Here is a 15502-nt window from a genome sequence, read left to right as displayed (position 1 = left end):
ATCCCCGTGGACCCATGTCACTGCCGCATACCTTATGCGCACAGCTTTCCAACAACATGTCGATCAAGTCTGTAGACCAATCAGGGGCAGAGTTAGGACGATCAGCACCCAAGGAGGAGGGACAAACGCAGCAGAGCAGATATATTTTCAGCGCCAGACCCAGACACCGCGAGAGAGACTCGAACGGTTCTGTTTGGCAGCCACAAGCTCCGCAAACAATAATCAAGTCAATAAACATGTTTCAAAGCTTAGATGTCTTTTACTAGTTACATTTCCCCCACTGAGGACATTTAAATGCAGCAGGGGTGTGGGGGAGGTTGCCTTGCTCTACAGCCAATTAGAGTGCAGCTCTCGCCTTTTAACACGTCAGTCATTTAAAGGAACACTGTAGTCGGTGAGAAACAAGTGTAAACATCAGAAATAAACTCAGTAGATCAGAATAAAACACACCATAAGTAAGGGTTTTTGCTGTTTGGTGAGGGGTAAATGGCCACTTGGTGACGGACAGGAGACTAGTTTCTCATAGAAAGTAAAGAAAAACACTAAGGTGTTGACATTAGGTCTAGACAAGGTATATACACTGTATTTTTGCAGTAAAAGTAATTATTTTCCTTATGGAGAGCTTGGGATCTAAAGAGACACTTGGAGACACTTGGAGAGGTCTGTTCCAGCTGCAAAAGCTTCAAATCAGTATGAGGTATCAACTCCAAATTTTATCTGATGGCAGTAGACCCCTGGAGACACAAGTTTAAAAAGAAAAAAGTAATGGGACTCATGAACTCTTCAGTTTATAGTCACTAAGTCACTAACTTTTTTTTTTTCCTCCCCCAAAAATAAAAACAAGCGCCTACATTTTTTTGTGGTTTTCATAAGCTTTTGACCACTTCATATATATTTCAGGACCTCTAAATTGTGTCTTTTACAAATATGTTTTTCTGTAAAAATAAATCATGATAAAGCCTGTAGTTATTCATGGAATGGGAATATTGGCTTTACATATCAGCCATCGGCCACTACTGCTGTCTAAAAATCGGCAACGGCAATCAAAGAACCCATATCGGTCGATCACTACTTGGTGCTTGTAACAGTGGGAAAGCTAGAAGGTTTTCAGTTTCGCACATTCATTCATTCACTGCCTTTAACTGCTTAACAAGTTCAGAGACGGGGTGGGTCCGAAGCATACCCAGGTGGAAAAATTCCAACCTTGGGAGTTTTTATTTAAGAGAAGCAGCCTGATCTATGGCATTTGAGCCAATTAAATATTTTCGAGGAGAGAAAATAATTTAGTGTTAGGAAAACCATGTCAGGCAACAAACAGTGCTCTCGCAAAAAACGGAAAACATTTCCTGGGAGGAAAATACACTTTGAGTGAAGAAAAACCCACCGGATTCTCCCTGCGTGCGAGGGAAAGTTTCTGTGCTTGTGTTCCGACAGGGGTTTGCCATACCAAACAAAATACACCCCAAAACACATAGCGAACATATTTAATATAAATGTTTATATATTTAATACATACACAAGTGCTTGAATTAAACTTATTATAGTCTTGTTTACCTTCCCGTTCATGCGGTCGCCTGTTCCTTTACCGTAATAGCATGAGTATACTAGCTAGATAGCGTGCAGCTGGCTGTGTTAACTGGGAATAGAAATTAAGATTTATCGAGCTCTATAACCCAAAGCTTATTGTTATTGAATGAAAATTAATCATGAAATATATCGATATCGTTTTATCGCCCAGCACTATGGCATTATATTAAAAATGGGCAAATATTTTTCAAAGAATATCTGTTTTAACGTTTGAAGTGTTGTCTTTGCATTGTTTTCACTTAAATATAGTATTTAAATAATGTGTACATCTTGCATTCTGTTTTTATTTACATGTCTGGATCTTTGAGGAACTTAATATAAAAGTTTATTCTTTTTTGGTATTTGAATTTATGTATGCTTTCTGCGTTAGATCTTGTATTCAGCAAATGTGAGGGGAGTTGAAAAGGCATAGTTATTCTGTGAACTTGCCCAGTTAGCTGTGTTAGGGGGAGAGGGTAAGAGAGCGCTGTGCCTGTCACTGCTTTTCCCTGACACGGCGTGACAGAAAGAGAGGGAGAGGGAGAACGGGGGAAAGAGAGTGAAAGCCAATTCACAGAAGCAGTGTAGCCATGGCTGTTGGTGACGATGAAGATGGTGAGTGCTTATTTGCTTTGGTGATTTGTCAAATTGCATGCTTTGTTTGTTGAAATGTTTGCTCTCTGCATGCGTGTAGATGTCAAATTGGTTAGAGCATATGGCTAAGTGTACAAATCAGCTTATTGAAAGAGCAGGATGAAGAGGACTGTCATTGCTTTTTTTTGTACTGAAAGCGTGTTTAGATTTTTCAGGGTTTGTAATTTAAATAAATAAAAATAATAATAAAAAACCTCAGAATGCCTGAATATTGAACTTGGACAGCTTTCGTTATCGAGCTTAATCTATGTAGTAATATTCGAGTATATGTGTATGCTCATTTTGTAAACATGTTGGTTTCTGCGTTGCTGGGTTTGTCCCTGTAGAGAAGAGCATGACCTGTTTTTCAGGCCATCATGCTACCACAACTACATTTTATTAGGTAGTATTTTTATTTTTCACTGAAAAATTAATTTGCATTTAAACACCCCCCCCCCCTTAAAAGGTCCTAGGTGTGCATGTTTAGATGCATAAGTTATATAGGCATTTACTGTTTGTTTCTTGGCAGATGACTTCACTTCCTCTCTAATCCTCATTAAACAGATCAGCTTAAACTACCAATTAAGTTACAGCACAGGCAACAGAGAAATACACACCCACCACTACTACAGACACTTGATGCAGCAGTAAATGAACAGGACATCACATAATAAGATGCATTTTCAGTGTTTTGTGTCATTTGTGAGGTTTGCTTGATAGATGATGAACATCATATTCTGATATTCTGAAGCTACATTGTAGTACCGTTCGTGTTTTTGTGATGATGTTTTGTGTTAAAGGGTTTTTCTTCTTGCCTTTCCAGCTCCTCAGGGCTTACTGTTTGAACATGAACTTTTTTCCCACTGTAGTTTTTAGTGTGTTTTCTGAGCTGATTTTTCTTTTCAGTTTTGTATTAAGTGTAATATTAATCAATGATTTGTTATATGAATAAGTTAGCTCTATATACCAGTGAAATTGAACTAGCTTTGATTTGCCCACTGCTTTCTGAATCCCACTTCTACAGGGGATGTGGGTTCCCCTTGTCGCCATGGAGACGGCCTTTTGAGAAGAGCCTGCTCCCCTGCCCTGCTCCATTCACTTCCTTTCGGTCTTTCTTCCCTTCTCTTTAGCCTATCCACACTTTCTTGTCTTCTCACTCTCATTTTAATCACTCTCTTCCTCACCCTCGTTCTTGCTTTCTGTTTTTCTTTTCATCATTTGGTGTATTTGGACACACCCACTAGCCAGACAAAGGCAGATTATGCTTGTATGCTAATAACGCTAACGCCACAGTCTGAGACACAGAGCCCTTTTCATGGGCCGCTGGTGGGATCAGCCTCTGTAATGTTGACAGCCCTTGGCTTTGTAATAATGGGGTCATCCCCCGCCTCCCTTCTCTCTCCCTCTCCGTGTCCCACTCTTATACATACACTCCTACCAAAGGCTATATGTACTCTTTGGGGGCGTGGCTCCCCATCTGTGTGTGTGTGCGCGCCAAGATGGCGGTATTGATGCTAATTAGCTTAGCTTCACCAGACAGAAAGAGCTCATTTACATTCAAGAAGCATCCTCAGATCTCAAAGCTGACTGGCTGCTAAAAGATGATGTCATCACTATTCTCATTGGCTCTATGAACACCTTGTGAAGGAGGGGTGAAGGGACAAGAGGAAGAGAGAAATAACAGGGAGGGAAGAAGGGAGGGAGGTAGCTGAAAGAGAAAGCAAGCAAGGAGAGAGGTGAGAGAGGGATAATGCTGACAGGCTGCAGGGTGGTTTCTCCTTTGGGTCTCTTCATGTTTTCTTTGGGGTTTTTGTCACTGAGACCTGCTGTCATGTGAGGGCTGGCTTGGGCGTTGCCTCGGATACGAGAGAGCGAGTGGCGCTAGCCAGCAGGCATGAGGCGCCTCATCTGCAAACGCATCTGTGACTGTGAGTGATCCTTTGATGCACCTTGAGGGTGTGTAACTGAATGTACATCAGTAGTCTGAGTGCATAATGTTACTGGATGTTGAAGGGTGTTGTCCAGGGTTTGTTGCTATGGAGATATTTAATTTTTTTTCTGGAGTGAAGCACCGGTTGTTAAAGCTACAAGATGTCTGCATTCCACTGGCTGTGTTTGCCTTGTACAGGCTGTGTGTGAATGTGTGTGGGTGGATGTGGGGGTTGTTTTGAGATATGGAGGCAGTTCTCTTTGTTTAGCTCAATTATAATATCAAGTGTGAAGTGTAAATCATAAGATGACATTTATCCAAAGGTAGTTTTTCTAGTCTTTCTTTGGTTTTAACAAAGTCTAGACTAGAATATGCCCATTAATGATCTCTGTTTTTCTGCAGTAATCAATAAAGCCTATGAAGGATTGTAGTTTTTGGTTATGCTTTATTTTTTGTGTTTTAAAATAGTTGTTCTCATATGTAATGGGTATTTGTTGTTTATGCCTTTTCAAATTGGTATAGTATTATAATAAAAAAATCTGATATGCTAGTCTTCATTTGCTGTGGTAATGGAGCTAGTATTGAGTTTGCATTTCCAAGATTCAATTGATCCTTACTGTCTTTTCCTGTGTCGATATTTAACAGTTGCCCTCGTTTTCCTTCTCAGATCGCAGCTTTGATGATGATGACTCTGTGGATGGTAGTCGGCCCTCCTCAGCTCAGGCAGCTTTTAAAGTGCCGAAAGTGCCAAAGAAACCTGGAGACTCAGCCAGCAGCTCCAGGAAACCCAGTGGTACAGGAGCCACCAAAGCTGGTAAGTGACAGAGTCCCCTGGCATTATCTCAGCATTTATAGGTTTGTGCCAGTGTCAGTGACAGGGGACTCAAAAAGTCACAGTTTGAAGTTGAAAAGTATTCAATCCCTCTGCATTCCTGTCTTTCTGCTGATGATCTCTTCAGAGAGTCTTGTAAAAGTGTCCAGATGCTAGCATAGTGATTTTAAAGTCCATTTAATAGTGTGCTAATACAGCAACTGATCAGAATCTGTGGCTGTGTGAAGAAAAATGTGGAAGTTTTATTTTTGTGAAAATGCAGCCGCCAGTGGCCTTTAGTTGATATTATAACTAATATCTTGTCATTTATTTGTGCTAGTAACTACACAAATGCATCTGCTGTGTGGAAGATTTTCATGGTCTCTGCAGAGAACACCATCTGAGATTAAAGTTCACTGTAGCTATGATAGGTTTTTGTTTAATTGTCAGTTTGTCCGTTTTGAGGGAAAAAACGAATAAGGCTCAGTGCACACACAAACAGACAGTGGTGTAAACAGTGTGCAGACACAAACACAGCAAGTTAAATGACAGAAAAATACTCTCAACCGCCACAGTGCAGGAACCCTACTTATTTAAATCACGTAAAGACGAATATTGAGTCATTCAACGTCTAAATTCTTATTTGAACATAATAAAAATGATTAAACATTCAGTCACACTCTCCTTCTCTCTCCAGACAAACCCGGTGCTGCACTTATTAGCACCCCTCTAGAAACCATTCATACGGAACCATCAGTAAAACTTTGATGAAGGAAAAAATTAACTACTCCTAATAAACTTTAAGATAAAATTAAAAAGTACATAAATGTACAAATACTGAAGAGAAGTTTAGCCTATGAAATCCTATGATAAAAATTTGTTTTGGTTTCATCCAATTTGCTTTTTTTTTTTTTTTTAAGAAAGTAGAGAAAATTATCGTTTATTAATATCAGTATTGGCTACACCAAGTTGCTAAATATTGGGTATCATATCAGCCCCAAAAAATCAATATAGGTGCAAAAGAAAAGTCTTTTCAAATAAAAATAAGAACTTGCAGACACCCCCCACAAATGCTGAACTTTTTAATTTAAAAAGTCAAAATATATGGTGATTTGGAGACAAGAAGCTATTCATATATTCTCAGAGATTATATGCTCAACTCTTTATGCATCTATGAAAGATGATGAGGAAGTGTTGAAAAGTGATCAGAACTTGAATTTTTATTAATATGTTATAACATATGACTAGGTACTGGATTACTTCACAACAGAGGTGAGTAGATGGGAGCTTGTGCTAATGCACACTCAAATGTCTGAAATCTTTGAAAATCTTAAAGAATTGAATCTTGACCTCAGTTTTTAATGTAGATAAATATAATACTGAATTAAAATATTTGACAGTTTCAGTAATACTATGCTCTTCATCTGAATATAACAAATATACTGCTCCAGATGAGAAGAGCTCATAGATTGTGATTTACAACAGTAGAACAGTAGACCTATGTAGATTATTGGAAGTGTTTGATTAGTGCTACAGTAATCCTCAGGATGTTGTTTTATGTATATTTAGCATTGGTCTGGACTATATATTATTTACAGCTGACTGATGTCATTACAGGGAGCTGCCATCAGTTCATAGCATTTGATTTTAAAGTTAGTTAAAAAAATTTGCTGATGTAATGTTGCTTTAAGTTCTTGGAAGATTTTCCGTGGCTTTTTTGTTCCTATCGTTATTAGAATTGTATTGACTGAAATTAAGAAATATGTTGTGATATAATTTTTTTCCATTTCGTCCAAATTCAACAATATCTAAATAGAAACTTTACATGAACACTGGCAAAGCTGTGGGCCCATACTTATATTGTGTGGGCTGATATGCATTCATTCCAAAGTAACTTAAGATCAGTCAATAGCAATTCTCAGTGGAGCTTCTTCTACTCAGTTTTATCAAAACTTTATGGTGTGGCAGTGATGATACAGTTACAGTAAACCTAGAAAATAACTCAAAGCATGCAGGCAAGTCTAGCCTTTTTTATTATTATTTTTAGAAAAGAATATATTGCTGGGTTGAAAAGTAAATGTTGGTAATTATTTATAAACTTTGTAAACTATGTAATTATAAAACTTTCGATTAATACAAAGTACTAGATACGCCTTAGATTGCTTAAAGCATGTTAGCCAGCACAAAGTGAAGTTAATTTTGTTGTAAAGTAATCAAAATAATTCATACATATAGCTAGACGATATGGCCAGAATGTATATCACAATATATTTCATGTTTTCTGTCAGTGCTATATAATTCTGCTAAAAAAATAAAAAAAACACAGAGAAATGTGAGGCCATGTTTCTTGTTTTTCTTTAGCAAATCTAAACCTCTTGGCTTTGATGCAATTAATATTTTTAAACTAAATATAAAATCGAGCGTAATGAACTGACAGCCGTGCCCTGTAATGACTATCAGTCAGTGACAGATGCAGTAAATAATGTATATTGAAATATTGAAAATATTATATGTATAAAAATCATTGATTTTTTTTTTTTCAATATTTTAATCTATGTATCCCTAAATAGACCTATTGTTGTCTTATAGCTGTATGAACACTACATTGTAAACTGTGGGTAAAGGTTAGTTCAGGTTATAATCTCCTGCCTTGGTGCCCTTGAGTGACATGCATGGGGAATGCCTGAGGGCATGACCCCTGAAGCCTTATGGGCATCTGCCTACATTCTATTGCTCAGTAAAAGATACAGAGAGTATTTCACTGAGTAGAGGGTGTGGACAGGAAATGTATTTGCAGTGTTCAGATTTAACTGGGCTGTTTTAGCTTTTAAAGAAAGCCCTGGATTTGTTTGCTTTGAGACACAAATTTCTACGTATTATTTGCACTTTCCTACCTCAGAGCTACAGATATTCTCAAGTTTATAAAGCCTCCACATTCAAATATAAGGCTTCTTATTTGCAACTGCAATGTCTAGTAACAGCAGTTTAAGGAGCAACTGATGTTTTTGCTTACAGTGAGTGGCTTTCTTAACTGGGGAAATGTCCATCAGAATTTCCCTGACACAGGATTCCCTCAGGTTTGATGAGGAAGGTTCTGAAGCTGATGTTTTGATCAGACACTTTTTAGCTCTTCCCCATGTGTTGTTGCCCCTCCCGTCTATACTCAGGGGTTGCCAGCCCATGGGACCTGTGATTGACAGCTTCATAATGTGCAGACAGAATGTCCATTACAACTAAAAGCTGTGTGTGCCTGTGTGTATGTGCTTACGTATTTGCTGGCGCAGAGTTTTGGCATTTTTGCTTTAGCAGTGCTTGCGGTAGGCATTGAACATGTAGAAATATGGTGTCGGTTTAAATCAGATTACAGAGGATTAAGCCTTTATTTGTTGTGTTTTACCCCACCAATCATAGAACATATTACAGCACAGTTGACAATGACAAAGACCTCCAGCCAGCCCCCCCAGATGACACACACTGACATGCACACAGAATAGCAGGAACCCCTCCCTTTCCCTGGCTATGCAGTGGTTTCCATAGGAACAGCTCAGTGTGCTCAGTTGCTATAGAAACATTAGCAACCGTCAGTCACTTCTCTCTGAGTGATCATGATGCAAAAAATAAGCTTTCAGGGATGACTCCCATGAACCCAAACATAAAAAATAACACTAATAGTGAACTGTTTTGATCTTGCATTTTCATCTGTGGGAGTGTAATTACAGGTTTGTTTATTTGAATGCACTGTGTGTTTTCTGTGTAGGTGGGTCTAAAGAAGGAGCTGGTGCTGTAGATGAGGAGGATTTTATTAAATCGTTCACAGATGTCCCCACTGTTCAGGTGACTGGCTGCACACTATGAAGTCATACCTACATATAACTAAAAGTACAGAACAACAATGAGGATCTTCAGCAGCTTTTTTTTTTCATGTTTGTAGGAAATGTTTGCATGAAACGATGATAAGAAACGTGCATGATGTGTAAGTTGGTTCCCCTTTACATCTCCACTTAGATCTACTCCTCACGAGACCTGGAGGATAATCTGAACAAAATCCGAGAGATTTGCTCTGATGATAAACATGACTGGGATCAGAGAGCTATTGCAGTGAGTTTCTTATTCTCACACATACTTACACACGTTTCTCACAAGAATATAAAGTTGTGTCGAAACAAGCACATGCTTACACTTTGGACTGTTGGGAATTTGAGTAGCTTTAATAGCAGTGTTTCTTTTATATATATATATATATATATATACTTTGTGGTGGCTTTGTGGTCTTCAAATGTGTTCTATAAATAAGGTATTCATGATATTATTAGTGGAAAAAAATTGGTTGTAAACCATTGGACAGATGTTGTAATTTATCTTACACCAGTATTTGGTCAGTCTTAGGCATCTGAGAAAGTTGTATTTAAAAAGAACTTTGTAGCAATTATTTATTTCTGAACACACTAATATTAGAATAAATACAAATAAATTTAATATAGTATATGCCAGTGTTTTCGTTTAATACTCTCCTTCTCCTCTTGGCAGCCCAGAATATGCTATTCTGCAGATGAATCCCAACCTTAATGTTGAAAGGAACTATAGGTGTACATTCTTTTCTGGGTGTTAATGACCTTGCGACGTATACAGCATTAGTTACTTGGCCACAGAATCGTTATGCTCTCGAATGCACTGTATAATATGAACTTGTTATAGTAACTTACCACTAGCCCACACTTTCAATATGATCTACACTTGAGGACAATAGTAGGCAGGAGAGTATGCGTGACATTTTTTACACAGGGTTACCATGTTCCCATGGGAATATCTTAAGCAGAGTAGATGTTTAAGCTCATGCCTCAGAAAGAGCTGTGGCCAGACTGAGGTCAGAGTTTTCTAGGCCACAGAAACTGACAAAGACTGTCATTTAGTGCTTTGGGATCTTTAGTTATATCTACGTTTTGGTCTCTGTTATGTCTGCATACACACATTTGTCCTTTTAACCTTTTTTTTTTCCCCCTCTCGCTTTCATCCTTACTTCAGTTGAAGAAGATTCGCTCTCTGCTCGTTGCTGGGGCAAGCAATTACGACTGCTTCTACCAGCACCTACGGCTTTTGGATGGAGCATTTAAGCTGTCTGCTAAAGACCTGCGCTCGCAGGTGGTTCGAGAGGCCTGCATCACTGTGGCGTGAGTTATTTTCAGACCTTACACTGAAGTGCTCAGTTGACTCTTTGCCCAGCCTGTTTAGACAATTTCAGTTGGCCACCTAATTGAGTGCTTCGAAATTTGGAATAACATCAAGCGATTGACTTGTTTAATTGTGTCATGTAAGAAAAACTTTTTTTTTTTTTTAATTCAACTTGTGTGCATTAAAAGATATATATATTTTTTTTTTTTTGCAGACACCTATCTACAATATTGGGGAATAAATTTGATCATGGAGCAGAGGCCATCGTCCCTGTGCTATTTAATCTCATTCCTAACTGTGCTAAAGTGATGGCCACTTCTGGCACAGCAGCAATCCGTATCATTATAAGGGTAACAAAATCATAACTATTAAAGTGCTTTATATAATAAAACATGTAAAATGTTATGAAGTCTATACATTTACAATATTTATATTACAATAATTTGGGTGGTAAAAAGGTTTTTAAAATAAATGCAAAACTTTGCAGACTAATTCTTAAATTTCCATTTTTTTAAAAAGTGTATATAGAGAGAGTGAATATACACAGCTTATATGTAAAATGCAATGTGTAAAAATATTCAAACATGACTAATTTGTTTCCTAAAAACAGGATTTTGAATGTTGTCACTAGGGTTCTCCATGCTGTAATGACTCTGTATATATATTTCTTTCTGTGTAGCACACTCATGTGCCACGGCTGATTCCTCTCATCACAGGAAACTGCACTTCTAAATCTGTGGCTGTGAGGAGGTAAAACACTATCTCTATCTTAACATTTACATTCAGCACTAATCTGAACACATTCTCATTGCTCTCTCACTCTCTGTCACCAATTTAGACGCTGTTATGAGTTCCTGGACCTGCTGCTGCAGGAGTGGCAGACACACTCTCTAGAGAGGTATGCCAGTGCTGCTATGCCAGTGCTGCATAAGACATTTGTGTTGAGAGCCATCACTGTTAACAACATTGAGCATGTTTGCTCTGAGCCAGCTCAGGCATTTTGGAATGAATGGCTAACTGTCCGTTTATCACAAAAACAAATGTAATTGTTTCTAAGACACGTTGCTTTCCAATAGTTTTAAAACACACTGCAGACGTAACTGAGCCAAGTATAAATGCATGCACGTGTGAGATTTTATTTTTTAAAAGCATATTCATGAAAATAATTTTGGGCATTAAGCAGTGTATAGTAATTTACACAATTCATAATAAGGTTTGATGTGATACGGATGTTTACCAAACTGATTTCTTTTGATACAGTAATAGGGAATGCCTTATAATCAGTGATAAATGTCAGTAAATAAAAACAATAAATGAATAAATTAGTTTAAAGCCTTACTTGTTAGAATCAAAGTTCTGTGGCCTGAATTCATAATTCTTGATGAGAAATCCTTGGATTTGCATGTAACAGAGAAAAGGCAGCTCAGGTGGAAACTGAATTTAATCTAAGGAAAATGCATGTACAGGCAAGTGTGAACGGAATGCGCATGAAACTTATCAGGGCATTTTCTGGATTTGAGACAGTTGACAAGTGTAAATACGCCTGGTTATAATTAGCCTTTACCGTCATCAAAGATTTGTTTCTTTTTTATGCAACACTGTGTTCACTGTATGTTTCTGTGCCTCTCTATCAGACATGCTGCAGTTTTGGTGGAGAGCATAAAGAAGGGAATAAAGGATGCAGATTCTGAGGCTCGAGTGGAGGCCAGAAAGTGTGTTCTCTCCTCATACACAACACATATACTGAGTAGAAATGATATCCACTTCCTTGCCTTGGGTTAATGTAGCAGTATTGATCTCTCCATCCCTCAGGGCATACTGGGGACTGCGGGCTCACTTCCCTGGGGAGGCGGAGTCTCTTTATAACTCTTTAGAATCATCCTATCAGAGGACACTTCAGTCATGTCTGAAAAGCTCTGGCAGTGTGGCGTCACTGCCACAGTCTGACCGTTCTTCTTCTAGCTCCCAGGAGAGCCTCAAGTAAGTAAAACACACAAACACGCGTGCACACACACTTCTCTTACTGAAAATCTAATCTCTTACAACTTTAAAATGTCACTTTTAAATGGCAGTCACTATATGATCTGTGTGGTAGGTGCCATTTTACAAAATCAGCACTAGGTGCTTTACCATCCCATTTATGATCACTTATGGCCAGATAAAGTAGCTGTTTTCTGACGCATTTTTTTCCATCTCTCTAGTCGGCCCTTGTCAACAAAATGGTCAGCTGCTCCAGGAAGAGGTGAGCTATGATATGGGGTATGCTAAACCTATGATAACTGTAAACTTAGCATGGGTTCTTCCTTTTTTATTTTGAGGCATTTAACTATGCACAGAAACTAAACTTGTACCTGTTAGGCCACTGTCTACTACATTACATTTAAATGAGCAACAAATCTTGTCAACCTGAATATTTTGTTACTATTTTCTTTTTCTTTTTATTATTTTATATCAATTAAGTAACATCCAATGATTACATAAAAAGACCATTGTCAAGACTGGGGTTCCGACATTTAGGTACTTGTATTATGTTTGCTACATTACTTGTTTGTTATATTACTGATGCTCTTTCACCAATGAACTCCTGAAGAAACTCCTGAGTATCAGATACAGAGATGTTTCAGAGTGGTTCTTTCACACACTCAGCACACAGCAGACACGCACTAGCTGTGAGAAACATTACATCTTCGTTCTCACGTGCACTGTCTTGGACTTTACGCAGAATCTCTGCTAGGAAACTAGCAGGATCAAGTCCAGGTAGTGTCCAGGACGAATGTTACCCATTTCTGGGTTACCCTGTATGTGTGAAAGGGGCTAAATGTGTCTCGTGTGCATGGTGTCTGAATATTTCTGTTTTCATGTATATGTTCCTCAGTTCCGGCCAGTAAGTCATCGGGCTCCCCAGGCTCCCTGCAGCGATCTCGGAGTGATGTAGATGTCAACGCAGCAGCTGGGGCTAAGGCAAGACACAGCGGGCAGGTGGGAGGGGCAGGACGCCTCACTACAGCCCTGCCCCCAGGCTCATATGCATCTCTAGGTATGTACATGCTCTCACATTGCAAACGTTTGTCTAGTATGGTATATGTTGGGGTAAAAGTAATTGCAGTGAGCCATCCACCAAAAACTGAGTCTTGCTCTCAATTTCAGCCCCTCGTTTTTTCTTGATGTGAAGAATGTCTTTTTTTTTTTTTTTTTTTGTGCGCGCGTGCATGTTTGAGTAATTTGCGTGAGTACACTTTTTTCTAACTGGTTTGCTGTGCTACTCTTTCTTCTCTCTGGCTTAAAGATGATTCTTCTGATAAGGATGGTAAGATCATCTGAGTTGAACCCGTCCATCACCATTTAAGCTTCACTAATCTTCCAACTTTTTCATCTTTCTCTTATCTCCCGCCCCCTTTTTTCCATTTCCTCATCTTCTTCTCTCTTCTTGGGTGGCTGATTCATGCATTAAAAAAGCATTGCCCCCCCCCTCCAAAATAAAATCAAAAAGGCAACAACCATACCCCATGTTTATGATAACGGATGTGTGAATCTTGTAGTTGGTCATACTCATAATGCCTGTGTTGCCATACTCATAATTTGTGTGGTTTTTTTATTTTTGTAATTTTTTTTTTTAAGTAGTAAATATCTCTGTACCATGGTACCCTTTCCCTTGTATCTGCTGTTTGTGGTATACTTTTGTTGCCCTCTGTTGGTAAGGGGTGGTACTGCAGGCTCTGGGTACTCTGGACTGCTACTTATCCTGTGACACCTGCTGTATCAGAATGCTTCCTAAGCATTTTGCATTCTTCCGTTACTCTCTCTCTCATGCAAACTTGAGCTTGCTGCTAATATTCAATGTTTAGTCCTCTTTAATCTGCAAATGAGAAGTGCATATTTTGTTGTACTGAGATGAGGGAATAAACAAGTGATTTACAGAGAATGGCACAATTCTATCTAAAACATTTTCTCAGAAAAGTAAACGTGTTTGTGCATTTCTAGGTCGACTACGCACCAAGCAACCGTTATCGACACCATCGGGAATAAGCAGCAGTCAGGTGGACTCCAGGGGGCGGAGCCGAACAAAGATGGTGTCTCAGTCCCAGCGTAAGCATAATATATATGTAAAACCCTTGTTACACCCTACATTCTCATCAACATCAACACCCCAAACCTTAACCCACATTTACATAAATTTAACATGCATATTACACATGAATATATCTTAATCTATTGAAGACAATTAAATATCAACTCAAGTTATTTGCATTCACCTATCCCATGCTCACATAAGGCATTTTCAATTTTAGTCAGTTGTTAAACTAAATAAGTCTGGAAGATTGGTGACAAAAATATCCTCAATATTTGTGCTATTAGCAAGCTAGCTAGCGCACTAACCATCAACATTAATGACACAAATGTGAACATGGTAAAATCAGTTCCTTATATGCTTGTTAATATAATGTGGAACTGCACACTGATCTGCAAAGAAAAAAAGATTTAAAAAATTATAGCAAATGTTTGGCAAGCAACAGGGTTGAGATGTGTGTATGGCTGCAGTTGGCTATGGAGTTGTCATAGCAGTTAGCAAAATGGCTAACTTGCTTTCCCTAAACAGTAAAAACACAAAAGGTTACATGGTTAATTCAGATATCATATATTCCATGCCACATAATTATACATTGAAAGACATCAATAATTTGTAGCTAATCGGTTGGTTACAGTGGGGTGACCTGTGCTGCTGTGGTTGGTCAATCAGCTAACAATGCTGTTAAGTTGTTTAGTGCTTACACAATTATGCAGAATTGTTTTGTTGGTAAAAGGTTTTTGTTCCAAAAAAAATATCTTTTGGTGTTTAATTGCTATTTCAGCTTAAATTAATTATATTTTAGTGTCAGTCCTCTTATAGTGAAATTGCTGATTCGATCCCTGATGATCCCTAAACAATCTGATACCAGGAGTACTAAGCGGGCACAATTTGCCCCACACTCTGGTTGTGTTGGATGGCCCTCTGCCCTGTAAGCACAATTCTAACTAATGTGGGTGTTTGTTTGCTGACAGATCTGGGCAGTTGGTGCTCTTCTCTATGTGAGTTGACCTGTTGGTTGGAATTAGCAGCAGCTAGAAAACAAAAGGACATTTTGCTGCACATGTCTCAGAAGAAGCATGTGCTTTCCTACACTCTGTTCTGGGGTTTTTAGCATTGTGTTTAACTTGGGAAGGGATATATTGAGAGTGACTAAGAACTGGGATGAAAAAGAAATATAATTTACTTCACAAAATGCACTGACAAATTCACGTTTGACAAACCCTTTAAAGATAATCACACAACTGTACACAACATGCACGTACACACAACCCTACATTTGCTTGCTGTCATTTCCAATGTTCTTTTGAGACTGTGTAGAGCACAG

General features: G+C 38.5%; 1 protein-coding gene across 4 annotated transcripts in view; it reads left to right on the top strand.

The window, feature by feature from the left end:
- clasp2 (cytoplasmic linker associated protein 2) overlaps window positions 1-15502 on the top strand; it is a 47429-nt gene that overhangs the window by 15341 nt on the left and 16586 nt on the right. For 2 of the 4 annotated variants that reach the window (XM_066674056.1, XM_066674057.1), the window contains exons 8-20: window positions 4797-4943; window positions 8698-8774; window positions 8946-9038; window positions 9963-10108; window positions 10324-10459; window positions 10789-10859; window positions 10948-11007; window positions 11744-11821; window positions 11922-12089; window positions 12311-12351; window positions 12985-13146; window positions 13396-13416; window positions 14091-14195. In XM_066674056.1, the coding sequence (XP_066530153.1) occupies window positions 4797-4943; window positions 8698-8774; window positions 8946-9038; window positions 9963-10108; window positions 10324-10459; window positions 10789-10859; window positions 10948-11007; window positions 11744-11821; window positions 11922-12089; window positions 12311-12351; window positions 12985-13146; window positions 13396-13416; window positions 14091-14195 (1305 nt within the window). The remainder of the gene's footprint in view (window positions 1-4796; window positions 4944-8697; window positions 8775-8945; window positions 9039-9962; window positions 10109-10323; window positions 10460-10788; window positions 10860-10947; window positions 11008-11743; window positions 11822-11921; window positions 12090-12310; window positions 12352-12984; window positions 13147-13395; window positions 13417-14090; window positions 14196-15502) is intronic. The other 2 variants (XM_066674055.1, XM_066674058.1) reach the window with 1 other exon arrangement.

This window comes from Hoplias malabaricus, chromosome 6 (genome assembly GCF_029633855.1).
Source record: "Hoplias malabaricus isolate fHopMal1 chromosome 6, fHopMal1.hap1, whole genome shotgun sequence".
In the NCBI taxonomy this organism is placed as follows: domain Eukaryota; kingdom Metazoa; phylum Chordata; class Actinopteri; order Characiformes; family Erythrinidae; genus Hoplias; species Hoplias malabaricus.
Note: the sequence above shows the minus strand (reverse complement) of the source record. Positions and strands in the feature narration are given on the sequence as shown.